The sequence below is a fragment of the Narcine bancroftii genome, chromosome 8 (assembly GCF_036971445.1).
Source record: "Narcine bancroftii isolate sNarBan1 chromosome 8, sNarBan1.hap1, whole genome shotgun sequence".
NCBI lineage: Eukaryota > Metazoa > Chordata > Chondrichthyes > Torpediniformes > Narcinidae > Narcine > Narcine bancroftii.
The window spans coordinates 148,199,699-148,222,182 of NC_091476.1; the positions used below are offsets into that span (position 1 = coordinate 148,199,699).

The window sequence follows — 22,484 nt, forward strand, 5'->3', positions numbered from 1 at the left end:
AAAGTGTAAAAAGCAGTCTGAACTGCACAATTAGTTTAATGATACTTTCTGATATATATGTTCTTTATTTTTCTATCACGTTTAAACAATTTAAGTTTTACATTTCATTGAAACGCAAGATTAAAGCTGCAGGCAAAAGCAGAAAAATTCAAAACCATCTTGGATCAAGAAGCAAAATAAAGCACTTGTCAAATATTGCAGATTGCCATAGGTCACAAAAATGAACATACAGCTCCTCTGATGTCCCTTGACGACAGCACTGGGTTGGAGGATGTAGTTCAGCCGCAGCTAAAGGACTGCATCAAGTTCTTGGTAGTGCACTTTAGGTCAGGTGTGAAGAGGGAGCAGAGCAAATTTACTGCAGAGATCTAATATAAATATTTAAAATTGTGAAAATAAACTATTCCCACTGGCAGAGTGGTCAAGTTCTGGGGGAGTAGAGAATAAAGGTAATTGACAATAGAATGAAAAGTAATACAAGGAGTGTAATGGTCTTCTTCAGCCATCCTGGTATTTTTTGGCTATGGGCTCCTAACTCTGTTTAAAGTTTGTGGACCCCTTCCCTGTGAAGCAGTTTTGGTTTCTTCCATACTTTTCTCCAACCAACCTCATTAAAATATTTATGTGAGGTGAAAACAGTGCTTTTACTTTAAATGTGCTGTGGCCCTCAGAGGGGAGGGGATCATAGGGCTCCTGTCGAGAATGGTTGCTCTGCTTCATGTTGTAGTGATAGATTTAATTGTAGCATTTGAAAGGCAATGACAACGGGCGCCTCCTGTTGGAGCTCTGCGCAGAACAGCGGCTTGTCATTACAAACACCCTTTTTCAGCAGAGGGACAGCCTTAAGACCACCTGGATGCATCCCCGATCCAAACACTGGCACCTCCTGGACTACGTCCTGGTGCGAGAAAGTGACAAACAAGATGTGCTCCACACCAGGGTCATGCCCTGCGCGAAATGCCACACTGACCACCGGCTGGTTCGCTGCAAGCTCAACCTTCACTTCAAGCCAAAGCCCAGGAACAATAAAGCCCCCAGAAAGAGGTTCAATGTTGGAAACCTGCAGTCAGATGAAGCGAGAGGAAACTTCCAGGCAAACCTCAAAGCAAAGCTCGACGATGCAACCCACCTCACGGACCCGTCCCCTGAAACCCTCTGGGATCAGTTGAAGACTACCATACTGCAATCCACTGAAGAGGTACTGGGCTTCTCCTCTAGGAAAAACAAGGAATGGTTTTGGTACCATGTAACCCAGTACTAACTGTCACATGGTCAGGAGGTCTAAATAGTCTCCTTCACCAGGCTTGCCTGGTGTGGAAGGTGGCTAGACACCCTGCAGGATGGAAAACGACCTGTCAAAGGTCGGATGAACCCTCTCGTAGGGTCAATGGCCATCTAGCGAACACATGCCATGGAGCGCTGAAAGGGCATTCCTTGGATTGAAGCTTGGTCTGGCCATTCACTGCAGCAGAACTTCCCCCAGCCATCTTGGACATCACTATTCCGCTGGATCAGAGCGGGGATGTCGAGAGGGTGGGTCTGGACCTGTGCAATCCTAACCAAACTAAATCCATTCACACACACACTCTGTTCCTTTCTGAGGAGTGGGGTATTCTCATAATAAACCCCACAAACTTACTGAAAAGAACCATCATCATCCTATGGGAATGGATAGCCAGAAGAAGCAGAGGTAAAGTCAGTACTGATTTATCAGAGCCGAGATAGACCCTTTCTAAGCTGTGGTCTTCTGTGGGTGAATGCTCATACCAATACATTTTTCCTGTTGCTAACCACGTAACATGTTTGAGAGAAAGCAACGTTTATTAAAATTGATTCCTTTGAAACAACCATGCTTCAATGCCAATCACAAGCAATGAGCATTCACAGGCAATCCTGTCAAGGCTGCTGGGGTTCTGGAACTTGGCTGGCTGATCTCTGATAGCAGCCGACAAGCTGAAGAACAACATGGCGCAGCACTGTTGGTGTAGCAATTAGCGCAATGCCTTTACAGTGCTAGTGATCACATCCCGCGCTGTCTCTAAGGAATTTGTACATTCTCCATGTGTCTGCCTGGGTTTTTATCGAGGGCATGAAAGTTTATTGGGAGGCATGAACGCGTGGACCAAAATGGCCTGTTACTGTGCTGTATGTCTAAAATTTTTAAAAAGTTTTCTCATTTATTTTGGCAAAATGGTGCCCAAATAAAAGCAGAAACGTTGACCTTCCTTGACTTTTCTACAGCCTGGTACAAATAGGTAGAATAGACATTCTCTTGGCCCTGTACCAGCTTCAGTACAATCACAAGTCTGGTGATTCTAAGGCATGGCCCATTCATCTACTGTTCCCCTCGCTGACGGCATTTTACACTTTTCTATATTACAGCGACTGCACACAGTTGAGTTTCTAGCATCCTTAGGTCAAACAGCTGCACCATGTGATTTCAAAATGGATGTTTGTAACTATCAATATTATTCAATGGAAATAGTTTGAAGACTGTTTCTTGCTCACATCGATTGATCACAAATCCTTTGAAGAAATCAAGGTGGGGGGGGTGGTTAACCTTGCATGTCTCTGCAAAACGCCACCAAATTCCCTGGAAGGGTAGGTGAACCAACAGAGGTGTCCTGGGTCATCATCCCCTTCACTGGGTTCTGTTTGGCTGGCCTGACATGACACTCTGTAACAGACACCCTATCTAAACAGACATTACTAATGTGGACAAAGAAAAAGATTCAGTCATTCTTAAGCCTCCTTTAAAAAAAATAGTTAAACTCTGAATAGGTCTTTGAAAGAGTGTGCTACTTTTCAAAATCCCACCTGCTCACATCCTGCTCCATCTGTCGATCTCACGTCCTCAGAACCCACAAAACCAGAGTTGAAGCAAAACTTAGATTCACACATTATGGAAACAACCCTTCCCACATCAACTAAAATGTCCCACCTATGCTCATCTCATTTGCCTGTGTTTTCCCCATATCCCTCAACCTATTCTATTGATGTAGACATTCAATTTTCTCTTTACCTGCCTCAAACCAGCAGCCCGTTCTATATGAAAATGCAAATAAAATAAGCCCATTTTATACACTCACCACCCTTGGTGTAAAAAAATGTTCATGTTAAATCTTCCCCCACCTTAATGCTACATTTTCTGGTTATCAAATCCTGTACTCTGGACAAAAGACTCTCTGTATTCATCCGATCTATTCCTACCATGACTTTGTGTGCCTCTGTAAGGTCATGCCTCATTCTCTTTTCTTCTCAACCTCTTCCTACAGCTCAAGCCCCCAATTCCTGGTAACATCCTCGTAAATCTTCTCTGCACCCTCTCTAGTTTGACATCTTCCCGGCAGGACAGTGACCAAAACTGGACACAATACTTCTAAGTAATACCTCAATCAACCTCAATATGACCTCCCAGCTTCTATACTCAATATCTGACTATGAAGGTCAATGAGCCAAAGGGTTTTTTTTAACCACCTTATCCTCAATTCCAAAGGATTGCCAAAGAAAAATGAGCAAGACTGACAAATGCCCAATTTGGTTTTATCTAAAATGTTCTCAGGCTTCCAGACTTAAGGTGTAATGAAAGTAGTGGCTTGACCACCAACAAGTCGACTTTTAGAATTTTCACCTTTTATCTTGCCTTTGCATCTTCAATTTTCTTTTTTACAGGTGCCTAACCTTTTATCTGGAATCATCGGGACCGGACACCTGTCGTTGTTTGGAATCTTTCGTATTTCGGAATCATTTTGGTCCTTTTAAGCAAATGTTTCGCATCTAGCCCCTGCTGTCAGTCTGTTGAACCCCCCCCCCCCCCAGGGCCAGTACCAGTCTAATTTGCACCCTAGGCTGAGTGGGCTGAGGTGCTGGCTGAGCTGAACGCGGGTGGGAGGTGGGGGCGCGGGGATGCTGAACAGTGGTTCAACATGCGGCATACAGGAGGCTCTCGACCAGTGCGTCGATCAGGTGGAGGTCGGAGCCAGCGGTCAAGTGGGGCAGAAGGCTGGACACAAGGTGCAGAGCTGCAAGAGGAGCGTTGGGGCGGTGGAGCTGAGTGCCTGCAGCTTTCAGAAGCTCCACCAGCTTGTCAGGCTGGTCCTCAGACGCATCCCGGCAGCGTAGCTCCCTCTAACTGTCCGTTCCCCGCCCCCGCCCCGCAATCTAACTCAGGGGTGCAGTGCTGCCGAGCCCAAGTTTACGGAGTGCCGCACTGGATCATGCCAGAGAGGTTCCAGCTGCGTGAGGGATTATGGGTACGGAAGATGGCCATTGCTCCCACGTTGAGCCAGCTGCTGCCTGCTTCTCCTACTGGGTGCTGGGGGGCTGAGAGTCGCCTTTCCACCGAAGGTAAGAGAAGGCGCCGCAAGGGTGGGGATGACGGTGACTGGGTGGGGGTGGGGTCTCCCTCTGAAAACAGAGAATTTATTATGGGAAATTAATGTTACTTATGTGTAATGTCATCTATTCAAAAAAATGCTGGTCTTTGGAGGTCGCCAGTTTTTGGAATTCTCGATAAAAGTTTTAGGCACCTCTCTTTGGTACAAATGGACAGCAAAATATCTAGAGGTTCTGATACCAAGACAAACCTAGAATAATTTGTCAAGAAAAAGCCACCAGAATATATAAATATTAATAACATCTTCATAAGCACCTTGCAGTACTTTATAATCCTAAAAACAATATCATATTTCTGTTTATATTTCTTTTAAGCTTACTACAATAATAGTGGATCAGCATGTAAGTATTTACTTGATTTCTGTTAGGCTATGACTCTGGTCCAGTAGAGGCCAATTTAACTGTTCAAAGATGTATTATAGCTTGGGGAAAGAATTTACAACACATTTGTAATTGTTTGATGAAAAGCCTTGACTCACCTAATGCTAACCACCATTGCCAGGCTAAAGGAAATTCGCCCATCACTGTAAATGAAAGGAACCCTGAATTAACTGGCACTGTACAGACATCAAATCTTTTCAAAAAGATAAAGTATAAAATCAGCAAAATTATGTATTTTGTTGATCTAAGTGAGTTGAAGAAATCTTACATTTTTCATCTGGTTTCCTGCATTCTTCGCAATTAATGCCTTGGTGTAACAGTACTGTGCATCATCTCTGAATACAATGTGTACACAAACCCTCGGAGCGGCTCACCGGAGGCTTCTGAGTGACGTTATGATGTCACAATACGATGATGTCATTTGGAGCACACGGGGTTTTAAAAAGCTGTCGTGACTCTTTGAGAAAATCACTTTTACTGAACTTCGACCTGACCACGTCTGATCATGTTCTTGTTCTTGATTTTGCACTGAAACTTAGAATTCTCACCTTGGCTTTCAAATGACAGGATCATTCCAGAACAGAGGGAAACAGTTTTCCCACTGGGTGCTGGGGGCTGAGAGACGCCTTTCCACCGGCAGCCAAACAGCAATCCTCCACTGTTGTTGAACAAAATCTAATCAATTATTTTTTGCTGGCGAAACTCGTTTTGTGGCTTTTTCTATGCAGCAAAGGTAAATATACATAACCATTGTTTCAGGCCTGAGCCCTTCATCAAGGTACCATATAAAGAACACGGCATGAATCGCTAACTCTCTTGCATTTTTGTGTAAACTACATTCACAATGTCTGCAGATTTTCTTGCTTAACTACAGTAAATTATTTTCCCTTGCCTATCCAATTTCCTTTTGAAGGCTCTTATTCTTGCATTTTGATGAGTTCAAGATCATAATTATTTTGCATGACGTTATTTTCCTATATCTTCCTGAATCTTTAATCTGTTCCTGGGACTTTTAAACAATCTCCCATTTGTTTACCTTTACCAAACTGGTCATAAACTTGTACATGCCTATCTCAACCTCCTTTGCTTCAAGTAGAATGACCACAGATTCTTCAGTGTAATCTTGTGGCTAAAATCTCTCATTCATGCACACGTTTTGGAGAATCCTTTCTGCAGCCCCTCTAAGAGCTTCCCATATTTCCAAAAATAATAGTTGAGGGATCGGTCCTGGTGAGGGAAGGGATATGTGGTTCAAGGGGGTTGCTTCTAATGAGGTTTGAGGAGGGATGTCCCAAATGAGCATTAGAATGGGGTTCCCAACCCTCGGTCCTCATTTAATTTAGGCGCACAAAAACCACAGTTTTGAAATAATATTGATTCTTTCTGCCCTCAGTGGACCATGGGTTTTAATTTCAATGTGAAAGTTTGCCCTTCTGGTCCATTTAATGCCACAGCATTAAAAAACTTCTCTCAATTAAAACTTGCATTAGAGTTAAATTTGATGGTGATGATTTTATTGTCATATACAAATATACTTATCCTCCAAAATTCTTGCTGCTGCCGAACAGGAACTTGTAACGAGAAACTACAAGAGGAAGCTTATTGAAATAAATTAAAAGGCACAATAAAAGAAAAGATAGATAGTAATATTCACAGTAATCCTTGTGCATGAAAAGTAATGCAGACAAGGCCACAATTAAATTTGGTTAGCAGTTTAATGAGATTTTTTTTGTTGAAATGAGAGCTACATTTTAGTATTTTGGTATAAGTAGTAAATATAATCAACCGTACTTCATTATAAAATATACTCTGGTATGTAAATAATTTTCAGATTTGAACTGATTCTGCTTGTTTGTTTTGACAAAATGTATTACTCCACACCTCTCTATTACATTTCATCTGTCATTTGTCTGGCCATTCTGCCAAGCAAACCATTTCCTTTTGCTGTATATTATTATTGCTGCCACTGTTTATCGTACTCTAACCTTTGTGTCTTCTGCAAGCTAGAAAATTAACCCTCCACATCCTTTCATTCATTGGATTCCCCATTGGTATTTGTGTTATCAACTACCTCTCTTTTTTAACTTTAAGCCAACATCCTCTTTGTGTTATCACTGATCTTTAATTCCTTAACCCCTCAATTTGCCAACTATATTTTAGAAGAGAGTGATCAAATGCATTCAAAAGATTCAAATAATCAACTTCTACTGCATTTCTGCCATGAGCCTCCCATGTCACATCAACAAAAGACTCAGTAATGGCGGTATTCCTGTACAGATTTGAGGTTCCTACTGTAAAATTAGTCACATGCCTCTTGGGCCATTCTCCTTACTACATGTGCAACCCTCAGGAATTCCTGCAATTTTCCAAATCCAGCCATTTGTCCTTCCTGATATGCATTGGTTTTTGTGTTCCGTACTGCCTTTGTCTTAGTTCTAATCTTTTCTCTTGAAACTTCTCTTTCTCTTCAAGCCTGTCTCAGTGATGAAACACGTCCAATCTCCAATGATGTCTTGGTGTCAAACTTTATTTGGTATTGGTCCTGTGCAGTGCCTGGGGTTATAAAACGAAATAGATGGCCATTGCATCCCTCCTTGACTCCAATCTCAATGTTCTCCTGACATTTTTAATACTAGTGTGAGAGTTTAGCAATGGGGCAAAACCATGTTTATTAACCCTAATCAGAGAAAATCTGAGACAAGTGATTGCCGAGGGCAAAAAGTGAGTTTAAAATGTGGGACTAGTCCACAATTTTCTTCCCTAAAATATATTATTTAACCAGATGGACTTTTTGAAATAATCCAATGGGATCAGATCACAACCACTTTCAGTTGTAAAATGGACTTTTTATTTGAAACTCTCCCTGATGGGATTTGAATTCATATTTTCTGGTTTATTACTTGATCCAGAAATGTAACTTTACACATACACGTCTTGACCTCGATCTGGACTTGTAGGTTTCCTAGCAGACAGGCTAGCGACTGATAGGAGGTTTGTTGGTCACCATCTCAGTGGCCCGGGGCATACTAACTAGAGAAGCAAAGAACGATGAGCTAAGTAAAGCAACGCCAATTAAAGTTATTCCAATTAGTTACACGTTCTATTGTGATGGCTGACTTTGCTATCCGTTGGAGAGTACTGACCTGCTGAACTCAGCATGACGTGGCTGAGAGCAACTGTGATTGAGTAATCCCAAACCCATTTCTTAACTATTGCTGCAAACAGCAGACCACTGATGAAATATGTAAGTTCCATTGATAGCAGGTTCACTAGGAGAATTGAAATAAACAGTACAAATTGACCTCAAAGTAAATGAAACAGATTTGGATATTCCTATTTACGTTTACAATCACGCATATACCTTACTCATTCATCTTTTTGTCATCTCCAAACAGTAATATTCCAACATTCTCCATGGCATTTACCCATAAGCTTATGCTAATCCAAAATTCTACTGTCCATATCTGAATTTGCATCAAGACATTATTTACCATCTTGTGATCAAATTTGCCCATTAAAAAGTAATTAAACAAGAAAATTTTCAGATGCTGGGGTCAATACAGAAAAGTGCTGGAGAAACCCAGCAGGTCACGCAGCATCCTATGGAAACACGGGAAATTAATTTGTTACCTCTGGTAAGCATAAAGAAAGGTTATTATTCTAACATGGAGTCCACATCAAGTGTTAACATTTTTTTTTCTTGAAAATACTATCCATTATTTCTGGCAATTTACAGTTTATTTTCTCTTTCTTCCACATAGAAAGTTTTGTAAATTGAATTTACATTTGAGACAAAGTTAGAAGAAAGGGCTACTGACAAAGGATTTTCAACCTGCAATGTTAATTCTCTTCCCACTGATGTGGCGTAACCTACTGTTTTTCTTTTTTTAAGTTTTGAAAGCTTAATAGTGTAGTTTTAAAAATAATGGCAATGTCATCCCTCTAAATGAATGTCCATTTCTAATTAGCATGAGGACACAGTTTGATATAGTCCTGCATTCTTGGTCTCCAAAAGTAAAAAGGGAAAATTCTATTGCTGTAGGAGGCATGGATCTGACAGGAAAATTACATTTCTTTGAGAGAGGGTCAGATTTAAAATTTGTAGAGTGCCAGGTTACCTACATTAGGAACTCAAAACAGAATATAATTCCACTGCATGACACTTTGTTAAGTACTGTACTTTAATAAGTGTCATAATTTTGAAACCTCCTTCCAAGTGAGTTATTTTTCTTACCAAGGTACTTGGAGCTTGATTTTGAAGCTTGAGTTTTAAAGTCAAATGGAATTAGCCCATCGAACAAATCAAGTCTGTAATTACAGAAACAGTTTCAAGAACATAAAAGTATAGGAAATGGAAGCAAGACTCTATAAGGGGTCATGATCAAAACATTGACTGAACATTTCTACCCATGGATGCTGCCTGACCCACAGTTTCTCCAGCAGTTCATTGTTTGTTCAGTCTCATACAGTACAGTGCCCTCTCTCCCAATCTAATTGAATTATTGGCATTCATTTTTTTCTTCCCTGGTCCCTTTTATTTTTGTAAGCCCACATCTACCACTTTAAGCTTCTTAATTTCTATCCATATGGGCTCATCTCACCAGCATTCTAGTATAGCCTCCCTCAGGGGTGAAACAATGTACCCCTTGTATACCATCTAATTTACATACACCTATGCTCACCAGAAAGTTCTCTACTCTGGAATACTGAGTTGCCAGTCCTCTCTGTCTTTCAACCAAGTCTCAGTCATGGCAACAAGGTCATTATCTCACATATTAAAGCTCTGAGTTCATCAATCTTATTTATTTTTTATTCTAATTTTAATTTACACCAATTGACCTACAACTCCCATACATTTCAAAGAGTGGGCGGAAACCAGGGCACCTGAAGGAAATCCACACAGACATGGGAAGAATGTACAAACTCCTTACAGACTGTGCCAGATTCAAACCCGGGTCATTGGCATTGTAACAGTGTTGTGCTAACCGCTACACAAACTGTGTTGTCCCGTCTATAAGACTCCTTGTATTAACATGGATGAGATTTACCTCAGGTGCATCTAGTGGGCCCACCTACAGGACTTGCTCACTTCTTCTCCTCTAGGTGACTGTTCCTCACCACTTGAACAACCACCAAAAGTTTCACTTCCCCAATCCTTCCATTCCCAGTTTGTGGCACCAAAAGCAATCAAAAGATTACCATCTTAGAGAATCTCTTCAAATGGCTACTTAGCTCCCTCAATTCATGCTGAAAGACATCACCCCTTCTCCTACCAATGAGTACCAATATGAACCAATTCCACCGAAGAATGGATTACTTTTTCAATCCTTTCATTTCTGTGAGCCTGCAGGTAAAAAATGGTTGTGCTAAATGAATAAAAATCAATCAGAAATTATGAGATGGGAGTTGCTAATCTTGCCTTATTCTAACAGTTGGTTGCATTTATCTGTCCCTGAATTTTAGATCTTCTGTTACCATCCTTCCTGTTCTGATCAGTAAAGGTATGAAAGGTTTTATGATTAAAATTCTCTCCCAAACTCCTTGCATATCCAAATCATCTAACCAGTGGTGGGTTAATTAACCTCTGGAAAGACAAAACATTAACCTACAACATTAAACCCACACCAAGATCAGTTTTGTGACAAGTGTAGGAAATGGAAGGATCTTTCTGAGCATTGATGTACAGGTGGACCCTAGGAAACAAGTCCATAGCTCCCAGCACAAGTAGATAGGATGGTAAAGATGGAAACATGCCTTCATTGTTCAGTATAAAATTTGGGAAGTCATGTTCCAGATGTATAAACTTTTGGTTAGGCCTCATTGTGTGCAGTTCTGATTGCCACGATTCAGGAAGGATGAGGAGACTTTGAAAGTGTAGAAGAAGGTTCCCGGAATGTTGTCTGAATTAAGATATTAGCTATAAGGAGAGGCTGAACAAAGTTGGATAGTTTTCTCTGGAGCATGAGAGGCCGAGGATCAGACCCATAGAAGTATAGAACATAGAACATTACAGCCTTTGATACTGTGCCAACCTATACAAACTTACTCTACAAACCAAACCTTCCCTACCTCACACCCATAACCCTGTATTTCTCTTGCATTCATGTGCCTGTCTTTTAAATCTCTGTATTGTACCAGACTCCACCATCACCCTGGCCATGCATTCCAGGCACCCAAGGTTAAAAGAAAAGTACCCCAGATGTTTCCCTAAACTTTCCTCCCCTCACATTGTACAGATATCTGATATTTGCTATTCTTGACCTGGGAAACAGGTGCTGACTGCCTTCCTATTTATGCCTCTCATAATCTTATAGACCTCTCTCTCATTCTTCCTCACTCCAAAGAGAAAAACCACAGCTCCATTAACTTTGCCTCATAAAATACGTTCTCCAATCCAGGCAACATCCTGATATATCTACTCTGCCCCCTCTCCATGGCTTCCACATCTTTCCTGTAATGAGGTGGCTAGAACTGAACACAATATTACAAGCATGGTCTAATCAGAGTTTATAGAGCTGCATCATTTCCTCATCACTCTTGAATTTTAATTCCCTGACTAATGAAGGTCAACATATCATAAGTCTTAACTATCCTATCAACGTGTGCAGCACCCTTGAGAGATCTTTGGATTTAGTCCTTCTGTTCTTCCACACTCTTACGAATTCTACCATTAACCATGTGCTTTGCCTTCAGGTTTGACCTTCCAAAATGCATCACTTCACACCTATCCAGATTGAACTCAATCTGCCACTTTTCTGCCCAACTCTGCATCCAGTTATAACCTACGACAACCTTCTACACTATCTATAACACCTCCAACATTTGTGTCATCTGCCTTTATTATGATAGGAAGAAATTTATGAGAGGAATAGATAGGGTAGATATTCAGAATATTATCCCCAGAGTGCATGTCAAATATGAGAGGGAATAGATTTAAATTAAGAGGGAGAAAGTTTATGAGAGATTCAGCAGGCATTTATTTTATACAGAGGTCCCTGGAATGAGCCGCCAGGGGAAGTTTTGGGATCATATTCTGGTTGGCTGCCAGTTGCTAATGGTGTTCCACAGGGGTTGGTGTTTTTATATTTTATATAAATGATTTAGATTATGAAATCATATTTTCATTATACCTTGATGATTGAATTTTTACTAGTTTTTGGAATAAATGGATTTGTGGCCAAGTTTGCAGATGATACCAAGATAGGTGGAGGGGCAGGTAGGCTGGCAAAGATTAGAAGAATGGGCAGAGAAGTGGCAAATGGAATACAATGTCAGAAAATGTACAGTCTAACATTTCGGTAGAAAAAATAAACCAGAAGACTATTTTCTAAATGGGGAGAAAATATGAAAATTCCCTGATGCAAAGGGACCTGGGAATCCGTCTGCAAGATATCCTGAATGTAAACTTACAGGCTGAGTCAGCGGTGAAAAGGCAAATGCAATGCTGGCATTCATTTCAAGAGGAATAGAATATAAGTGCAGGAATGTGATATTGAGGCTTTAAAAGGCACTGGTGAGACTTCACTTGGGAGTATTGTAAGAAGTTTTGGTCTCCTTATTTAAGAAAGGATGTGCTGACATTAGAGAGGGTTCAGAGGAGGTTCACTAAGATGATCCCGGGAATTAAAGGGTTATATGAGGAACGTATGATGGTTCTTGGTCTGTATTCATTGGGATTTAGGAGAATGGGGGGGGGGGGGGGTGGTGGGGTGGGGGGGTGGTGGGAGGGGGCAGATCTCATTGAAACATTTTGAATGTTGAAAGGCATGGACAAAGTAGATGTGGAAAGATTGTTTTCCCATGGTGGGAGAGCCATGGACAAGAGGGCACAACTTCAGGATTGAAGGGGGCCTGCTTGGAACAGAGATGTGGAAGAATTTCTTTAGGCAGGGCATGATAAATCTATGAAATTTGTTGCCACAGACAGTTGTGGAGGCCAAGTCAGGTACATTTAAGGCAGAGATTGATTAGTCAGGACATCAAAGGTTTTGGGGAGAAGCCAGGGAATGGCCTGAGTGGGGGAATGGATCAACTTGTGATTAAATGGCAGACTCGATGGGCTGAATAACCTATTTCTGCTCCTGTGTCTTATGGTCACTTTCTTTTTGCACTAAATGCAATTATGCATATTTCTTTTCCTATTCATTCATATTTATTATCCTTTTTTTTGTCTTGGCCTATTGCAGTAAACTTTAATACTATTGTAGTTGGCGTATCTTATGTCTCTGTTTGGCTGCAGCAAGTAAGAATTTCAGTGCATCTGTACATAAGTAAATAATAACAAACACTCATCGCATCATCTCAAATATGATAGCAACGTTTAAGAGGTATTTACCCCGACACATGAACAGGCAGGGAATAGAAATTGTGCAGACAGATGTACAGTTTAAATTGGTATCATGTCAGCACAGACTTCATGGGCCAAAGGGCCTTTCCCTGTATTGCATGGTTCTTTGTTCTAAGGCATTTGCTCTATTGCTATGTCTCAGCTATGCTCTTAATTCATTACAGAAGGTTTTTCGATAATTGTTTGTAATCAAAATTTGTCTTCCTTCTTGGCCCCAAAACATTGCTTTCCAACATGTTCCAATAGGATTAGTGACCAAGTGAAAGTCTTACTTGAATGTTCCAAAGCAGATACTGGCAATCATGTAGTAGAGGGTGTAGAATATCACCAAACATTTCAGCAAATTCAGGAGTACTGTCTGGGAAAATGCAAACCAACAGAGATTAGCTTTCATTTAAATTAGCTGAAGAAGAGGTTAAGTTTCACCATCCTACCATTACAAGGTTGAAACCATGATGCAACAACGGTTTCACATTCTGCCTGACTGAGGCGAGCAAGGCTACCAGTCACCATCCAATCAACTTTCTACAGCAGCTCTACCGAGACTATCCTGGCTGGCTGCATCACAGTCTGATATGTTTGCTGCAGAGCATTGGATTGGAGGTCAATCCACAGGACTATAAGAGTGGCAGAAAGGATCACTGGGGTCTCCCTCCCCCTCCATCAATGTGATCTACCAGGACTGTTGTCTGAAATTGTTGAGAACCTCTCCCATCCCACACACAGCATCTTTCAACTATTCCCATCGGGAAAGAGATACAGAAGTATCAGAGCCAGTACCACCAGGCTGAGAAACAACTTCTTCCCATGGGCAGGGAAACAGCTGAGCGACTGAATGAACTGCTATGCTAACCATCCAAGACTCTACTATTTATTAAACACTTTATTTATTTTTATATATGTACTGCATTTGTACTGCTTGTCTGTATGTGTATTATGTCTAGTTGTGTGTTTGCATGTTTTTACACCGAGGACCAGAGAATACTGTTTCGTCAGGTTGGCCTTGTACAATTGGATGATAATAAAATTCAACATGAGCTTGAATTATTCCCAGTGGAGTTCCTAGAAAGTGCACTGTGACAACACTTTGATTTCCCCACATGCTGAATTCCAATATGACCAGGAAGTACCTAAGCCAATATCAGTGCCATTGATGAATTTAGGGGAATAAATACGTCATCAGTATATTCTATCAGAAAGAAAGTGAGCGAGGTTCAACAGCTTTGTAAGGATGATTTCTTTACAAAAAATATGCTTACTCATGGTACATTCAAAATGCTGCAGTTTAAACAATATGGTACAAATAATCTTGACTGTGTATAGTACTTGAAGCACTCAGTCGTCCTACAAGATTTCATTTATGATTAACAGTACAGAGGACTCCTGACTCCCATGTTTTGGGTACAAAGGCTTATTTTTTTTCATATTATCCTCAGAATCCAGGGGACCAGAATTGTGGCCTTTCCCCTTCAACCTTTGTACTTGATTCCATGCATCTAAAGAGTCAAGTCATCGTGATTTGATAGCTTATTGATTAAGTAGCAAATGATGAGGGAAATGCAGTAGACTTCCAAAAGGCGAAGAGTGTGAAGTAATTAAGGATCACTGGGGATCAAATTGGATTATATTTTTGGTAACATCAATTGTGAGTGCTTTGTTCAGTCTCATACATGGGAGAAGTTATGTTCTGGAACGATGAGAAATACAATAAATACGAGGTTACGTATGATACAATATAACTGGATACACAGGCTATACATTACACCTCAAAAGTTAAATAAATGGGGCCCAACAGTATCTGATAGATGTTTTCGATGTAAAAAAAGAAATGGGAACAACAATTCATGCAATCTGGACATGTGAGAAAGTAGAAAAATTTTGGGAAGATCCAAACCAAATATTAAATAAAATTACAGAAAACAATAGAGTCGAGGTGAACTGTACCCCCCCCCCCCTTTTGAAATGATTGGGCAAGGAACCTGAATCTTGCTACCTAGGTTGGGATCAGAGTCATGGCACATGTCTCCGCAGTCGTGCTGGTGATTGGGACAGCATCCAACCACCTCGTGAACCTGTCCATCATTGTAAATAAATACCTCGCTCCTCTTGAGGCAGGTAGTGGGCCAACAACGTCCTATATGGTGGCTGAAAAGGTTGCAGTGGTGCCCTTGTGTGCCTCTGGATTTTGGATGCCTGGCAGTGCATCCTGGCCCAGTGCCCGACCTGTTTGTGTAGGCCGTGCCACACGAATGGATCCGCAATCAAATGGATGATTGCCTGGATGGAAGGGTGGGCTAAACCGTGTAAGGTGTCGAAAACTCAGCACCTCCAAGCAGTCGGGACGATAGGCCGGGGTTGCCCAGTGGACACATCGCAAAGGAGCTTGCTACCTCTGGGTCCAATGGGTACACCCGAGGTGAATTCTGGTGATTGCGATTTGGTATGCTGGTATTTTCCTGTCCACCTGTTGCGCCTCTGCTCTGCTGTGTAATCTACCCCTGGAGACAGAGCGTGCACTGACTGGATGGATGTCCATGACAGATCATCGGCCACCACGTTTTTCTTCCCAGTGATATGCTTGATCATGGTGTTGAATTCGGATACGTACAACAGGTGGCACTGCTGATGGGCTGACCATGGGTTGGCAAACACTAAGATGAAGGGCTTGTTGTCTGTGAAGATTGTGAAATCTCTCCCTTCCAGGAAATACCTGAAGTGCCGGATGGCCAGGTAGAGGACCAGCAGCTCTCTGTTGAATGCACTGTACTTGATCTCTGGGGACCGGAGGTGCCAGCTGAAGAAAGCAAGCAGTTTCAACTGGCCTTTGATTGACTGTTCAAGTACGCCGCCAACTGCCATTTCGAAGGCATCCACGGTGAGGGCTGTGAGGACATCTACCCGTGGGTGGACCAGGAGCATGGCATCGGCTAGAGCGTCCTTGGTTTGGTCAAAAGCTGCCGTCGCCTCCTCCATCCAGGTAAATTCTTTGGCTTTGCTGCACATCAAACTGAAAAGGGGGTGAATGATCTGGGCCACTTTTAATGGCAGAGGAACAGCTCTGTGACAGTCAATCTGGTGTTCCAAGAAGTTGATGGTGGGTAGGCCGAACTGGCGCTCAGCAAGATTGATCACCAGGCCATAGTCACTGAGGCAGCGGTAGAGGAGGTGCAGATGTGCCAGATGTTCCTGACAGGAATAGATGGATACTAGGATGTCATCTAGGTAGATGAACATAAAGTCCAGATCCCACCCTACTGCATTCATGAGGTGCTGCAAGTTCTGCGCTGCATTTTTAAGGCCAAATGGCACCCTAAGGAATTCAAACACTCTGAATGGGGAAGTAATGGATATCTTTGGAATATCATCTATGTGGACAGGGACTTGATAATACCTTTTAAGCTGAGGGGGGATAGCCCCAGTAAATCACCCACCCGGCCATTTAAGGGGGATCCTGCCCCCTCAATGATGCGGTAAGTGACACATCACATAAACTAGTCTCCCCATCCCCCCCACCAGCTGTCAGTCTCCCTCCCACCATCAATGTGCTCCCCCCAAGCCGTGGAAGCCAACCCCACTGCTCCCGCGGCAGCTGACCCTTCTCTCTCCCCTGTGGCAGCGACCCTTTCCCGCTGATTGTGGCAACCCCCCCCTCCCCACCTCTTCCCCCCATAGTAGCGACCTCACTCCCCCCGATTGTGGCCCCTGTCTCTCCCCCTTGTGGCAGCAACCTCTCACCACCCCCCCACACCAAATCCTGGCAGTGACCCCTCTCACACCCCCTTCTCCACCCCAAGCCCTGGCAGTGACCTCTCTCACCCCCCCCCACCCCAAGCCCTGGCAGTGACCCCTCTCACCCCCCCCCCCCCATAAGTACTGATGTTACAGGAGTAACCTGTTTTGCTGTTCGAGTCACTGGTCGATACATTCTGGGTAAGTTTAACTGGGTTCCCTGACTATATCCAAGGTAGGGCAGGGACCAGGTGGACTTTGATGGACATTGACTGGGTCCAACCCTTTCAAGTTCCCTTGTGAGTGGGGCACTGGCCGGTTAAGCCCATTTTACAAGGCAGTTTGAAAGCACCTTCTGAGACACAGCTGAGGCCATGCCCCAGAAAACAAGGTGGTAATTGGTCCAATCCCCTCTTTCGACTGTACAACCAGTCTCAAGGAGGCAGAATATTTCAAGTATTTAAAATAACAATAAACCATATCCCAGAATTTGACATTATTAATCTGAATAATTATTCTAGAAAAAAATATATAAATGCAAAGTTATCCACGTTTACATGGGATCCCAAATGTTGGTGAACAAAGTGGCTTGCAGCTGGAAAACAGAAAATTATACTATAGTTTTGTCTCCTCGGCAACCCCCTATGCGCATTTAAATGTAATGTCTTGTGGGGATTTGTTCAGGCATGGACCAGTCGGGCCAAACTGGCCTGTTCTGTGCTGTATATGGTTATATGGTTCCAGTCACTGTCCCTTCAGAAATCAAGTGGCTCCCAGAACCATACCTACAGGTAGAACCTTACAACAATTACAGCACAGAAACAGGTCACCTCGACCCCTCTAGTCTGTGGCCAAACACTTTTTTGCCTCTTCCCACTGAACTCCACCCAACCCATCACCCTCCCATCCCTGTATCTGACCAAATTCTTAAATGTTAAAATTGAGCCTGCATATACCATTTCAACTGGAAGCTCGTTCCACACCACCACCAAAATATTGCATAATGATGCAACACAGGAGGCCACTTGGCCCGTCATGATTTAATCCTCCCTTGCCTCTACCCCAGAATATTATTCGCTGTAAATACGTCCTAATTTCACACTTAAACCAGGTCCTCTGGTTTGTATCTCACCTACCCTGAGTGGAAAAAGCCCGTCTACATTTACTCTGTCTATGCCCGTCATAATCTCTCCTGCTATGATCAGTTTTGGCCACGTTAATCTCCCGGCGGGATTTCTCGCGTGTTCATGTGTTTGTGAATCATTTTGTTTGGTGATCAGTGGGGCAAGCTCCAACTATTGCGTTTTATCATGTTTAATTGCTGTATATGTCATATTATTTGTTTTTTGAACGAATAAATAAAGTTTTTTTTAAAAAACTATTGCATTTTAATAAAACATCAAAGAATCTCGAATGAATTATCAGTCTTTTTTTTGTTCAACAACGAAATATGCATTAGAAATATTACAGCACAACGCCGTCTTGGCGTTGTCATGTATCAATCTTACACACACACATCAATGCCCAGAACTAACGCCAGAGGGGCCGCTTACACGTAATTTTAAACATTTCCAAGTGGTAAATGTAAGAGCTTTTTATCCACATTCATGGTGAACACAGACACTTCCTCTTGTCTTTGCACGATTTAGTTTGAATGCCGCAAACCAAAAGATTTGGTGACATGTTCATGAGAATAAATTGTGATTCTGTGACCGTGACAGCTGGGGAGCGAGGTCTGGTCGGGCATGATATTGAAATGGATTTCGGACGTGTGCTCCCAGAGGCAGCAATCTCTCACCCCCCCCCCCCACCCCAAGCCCTGGCAGTTACCCCTCTCACCCCCCCCCCACCCCAAGCCCTGGCAGTGACCCCTCTCATCCCAAGCCCTGGCAGTGACCCCTCTCACCCCCCCCTCCACCCCAAGCCCTGGCAGTGACCCCTCTCACCCCAAGCCCTGGCAGTGACCCCTCTCACCCCCCCCCACCCCAAGCCCTGGCAGTGACCCCTCTCACCCCCCCCACCCCAAGCCCTGGCAGTGACCCCTCTCATCCCAAGCCCTGGCAGTGACCCCTCTCACCCCTCCTCCACCCCAAGCCCTGGCAGTGACCCCTCTCACCCCCCCTCCACCCCAAGCCCTGGCAGTGACCCCTCTCACCCCAAGCCCTGGCAGTGACCCCTCTCAACCCCCCCCCTCCACCCCAAGCCCTGGCAGTGACCCCTCTCACCCCAAGCCCTGGCAGTGACCCCTCTCACCTCCCCCCCCTCCACCCCAAGCCCTGGCAGTGACCCCTCTCACCCCAAGCCCTGGCAGTGACCCCTCTCACCCCAAGCCCTGGCAGTGACCCCTCTCAACCCCCCCCCCACCCCAAGCCCTGGCAGTCTCCGACCGGAGACGTGCGACACGGCTTCTTCCGCTGCCAACGGGGGAGATTTAGATGGGTTCCATCAGTTAGCTGGAAGGGAACCATCTGCCGCAGGATCGTACCTTATTTGCAGCGACCCGACCTGCCAGTGCCATGCGAATGAGTGCGAGGGGCTCTGCAATCTGTTCCTCCTCACGCAACCTTGTCCCCCTTTTCGCTCTCACATCAGCAAGTGTCTGCTTTCCTGGTCCTCGATCCCACAGAGAGAAATAATGCCCGAGTGTGGTGGTATAAATGTAGACACCGAGCACAGAGCGAGCTGACAGCAGGCGCTCAGTTTTGGATAGTTCTCGTAATTTGTGTTTGCTGCCAGCAGAAATGTGGAGAAAACAAAATACAACGGGAAATCTGAAATAAAGGCAATAGTGTTGTAATCCCCAGGAAGCAAAATCGCCTCAGTAAGTAAATCAAATCACAGATTATCTCTGAGCATTTATTTTTAAAATATTGCGTAATGATGCAACACAGGAGGCCACTTGGCCCGTCATGATTTACCAGCCATTTAATCCTCCCTTGCCTCTACCCCAGAATATTATTCGCTGTAAATACGTCCTAATTTCTCATCTTACTATTAAACTTAACACTATTAGATTTCAAAAGAGGATATATTAATTCAATACAATACAGAGTTGGATAACCATGTTGAGGAACTTTGGGGGGCATCCGAGGCGCTCTAGTATTTGCCAAAGCCCTTTCCTGCTCACGGTGTCGAAGGCTTTGGTGAGGTCAACAAAGGTGATGTAGAGTCCTTTGTTTTGTTCTCTGCACTTTTCTTGGAGCTGTCTGAGGGCAAAGACCATGTCAGTAGTTCCTCTGTTTGCGCAAAAGCCGCACTGTGATTCTGGGTGAACATTTTCGGTGACACTCTGTGGGGATTCCATCCATACCTGCTGCTTTGCCTCTTTTCAGTTGTTCAATTGTCTCTTCCCGGGTGAGGACCTCATCCAGCTCTAGCCTTAAGGGCTGTTGAAGGAACTGGAGCATCCAACTGCACGAAAACCAACAAGGTCGGGTCAGATACAGCAATGAGCTCTCTGAACCCTTCTCCAAAAACAAGGCTGCGTTCTCGCACCAACCCTCTTTTCAATCTTCTTCAGCATGATGCTGAACCAAGCCATAAAAGACCTCAACAATGAAGATGCTGTTTACATCCGGTACTGCACGGATGGCAGTCTCTTCAATCTGAGGCGCCTGCAAGCTCACACCAAGACACAAGAGCAACTTGTCCGTGAACTACTCTTTGCAGACGATGCCGCTTTAGTTGCCCATTCAGAGCCAGCTCTTCAGCACTTGATGTTCTGTTTTGCGGAAACTGCCAAAATGTTTGGCCTGGAAGTCAGTCTGAAGAAAACTGAGGTCCTCCATCAGCCAGCTCCCCACCATGACTACCAGCCCCCCCACATCTCCATCGGGCACACAAAACTCAAAACAGTCAACCAGTTTACCTATTTCGGCTGCACCACTTCATCGGATGCAAGGATCGACAACGAGATAGACAACAGACTCGCCAAGGCAAATAGCGCCTTTGGAAGACTACACAAAAGAGTCTGGAAAAACAACCAACTGAAAAACCTCACAAAGATTAGCGTATACAGAGCTGTTGTCATACCCACACTCCTGTTCGGCTCCGAATCATGGGTCCTTTACTGGCATCACCTACAGCTCCTAGAACGCTTCCACCAGCGTTGTCTCCGCTCCATCCTCAACATTCATTGGAGCGACTTCATCTCTAACATTGAAGTACTCGAGATGGCAGAGGCCGACAGCATCGAATCCACGCTGCTGAAGATCAAACTGCGCTGGGTAGGTCACGTCTCCAGAATGGAGGACCATCGCCTTCCCAAGATCGTGTTATATGGCGAGCTCTCCACTGGCCACCGAGACAGAGGTGCACCAAAGAAGAGGTACAAGGACTGCCTAAAGAAAGCTCTTGGTGCCTGCCACATTGACCACTGCCAGTGGGCTGATCTCACCTCAAACTGTGTATCTTGGCGCCTCACAGTTCGGTGGACAGCAACCTCCTTTGAAGAAGACCGCAGAGCCCACCTCACTGTCAAAAGACAAAGGAGGAAAAACCCAACACCCAACCCCAACCCACCAGTTTTCCCTTGCAACCGCTGCAACCGTGTCTGCCTGTCGCGCATCGGACATGTCAGCCATAAACGAGCCTGCAGCTGACGTGGACTTTACCCCTCCATAAATCTTCGTAAGCCAAGCCAAAGAAAAACAATACAGAGTCCTATATTTGTCACACAAGTTGGCAAATTAATCTGGATTCAATAAATTGCTTAACAACTTTTTAATGCATTATAAAGGTCAATACTAGAACATCGTCTAATGCTGTTTCTCTCATCACAAATGTGGCTGTGCATTTCTGTTTCAATTTATTTTTTTCTCTCTGCCCCAAACTATTGGATTTTATACTAACTATTACACACTGACTTTTAAATATTCATGCAAAGGATATAGATTTCAAAGGTTGAGCCTGCATTTAGTTGCATCTCTCTTGAGAAGGAGGTGAGATGGCTTCTCAGCCTTTTGGCTAAGATCAAGTGTAGAAGGAAGTGAGAATCTGCCTTAGTCAGAAGCAGGCCCTTAGGCCATGCTGACCAAGTTATCTCCTTAAGCTAGTGCCATGTGCCTATCTTTTTCCCCTATTCATGTCTTTCCTTTCCATGTACATGTACCCCCTCCATAAATCTTCGTCCGCGAAGCCAAGCCAAAGAAGAAAGAAAGAAGAACATGTCTAAATATCTTTTGAACATTGTAATTGTACCTACCTCTACAACTTTCTCTGGCAGTTGGTTCTCTATACCACCCTCTGTGCAAAAGAAGTTGGCCCTTTTAAATGTTTTCCCTATCACCTGAAATCTATGCCCCCTAGATTTAGAATTCCCTACTGTGGGAAAGAGACTATGATAATTCACCTTATCTACACCGCACATGATTGTATGTAGCTTTGTAAGGTCACCCCTCAGACTCCTATTCTCTGGGGGGAAAAACATAGAAACATAGAAGATAGGAGCAGGAGTAGGTCATTCGACCCTTCGAGCCTGCTCCGCCATTCAACGAGATCATGGCTGATCTTAAAGTTCAGTACCCCGTCCCCGCCTTCTCTCCGTAACTTTAATACCTTTAAAGTCCCAGCCCATCCAGTCTCTCAAGCCCTCTAACACTGGTGATGTGTACTGGCCTTATGATGTGTACTG

The 22,484-nt window shown here is 43.6% G+C and overlaps 1 protein-coding gene across 6 annotated transcripts in view; it reads right to left on the reverse strand.

The window, feature by feature from the left end:
• Window positions 1–19,691, reverse strand: part of tmem244 (transmembrane protein 244) — a 43,624-nt gene extending 23,933 nt beyond the window's left edge. Inside the window, exons 1-5 of one of the 6 annotated variants that reach the window (XM_069895259.1) lie at window positions 19,338–19,691; window positions 13,396–13,481; window positions 9,011–9,084; window positions 7,920–8,045; window positions 4,875–4,919 (exon numbers count right to left, since the gene is read on the reverse strand). In XM_069895259.1, coding sequence (XP_069751360.1) covers window positions 4,875–4,919; window positions 7,920–8,045; window positions 9,011–9,084; window positions 13,396–13,481; window positions 19,338–19,370 — 364 coding nt within the window. In that variant the 5' untranslated portion in view covers window positions 19,371–19,691. Of the gene's footprint in view, window positions 1–4,874; window positions 4,920–6,395; window positions 7,330–7,601; window positions 7,807–7,919; window positions 8,046–9,010; window positions 9,085–13,395; window positions 13,482–17,808; window positions 17,972–19,337 lie in introns of those variants that run through there. The other 5 variants (XM_069895256.1, XM_069895257.1, XM_069895260.1 and 2 more) reach the window with 5 other exon arrangements.
• Window positions 19,692–22,484: the final 2,793 nt, after the last annotated feature.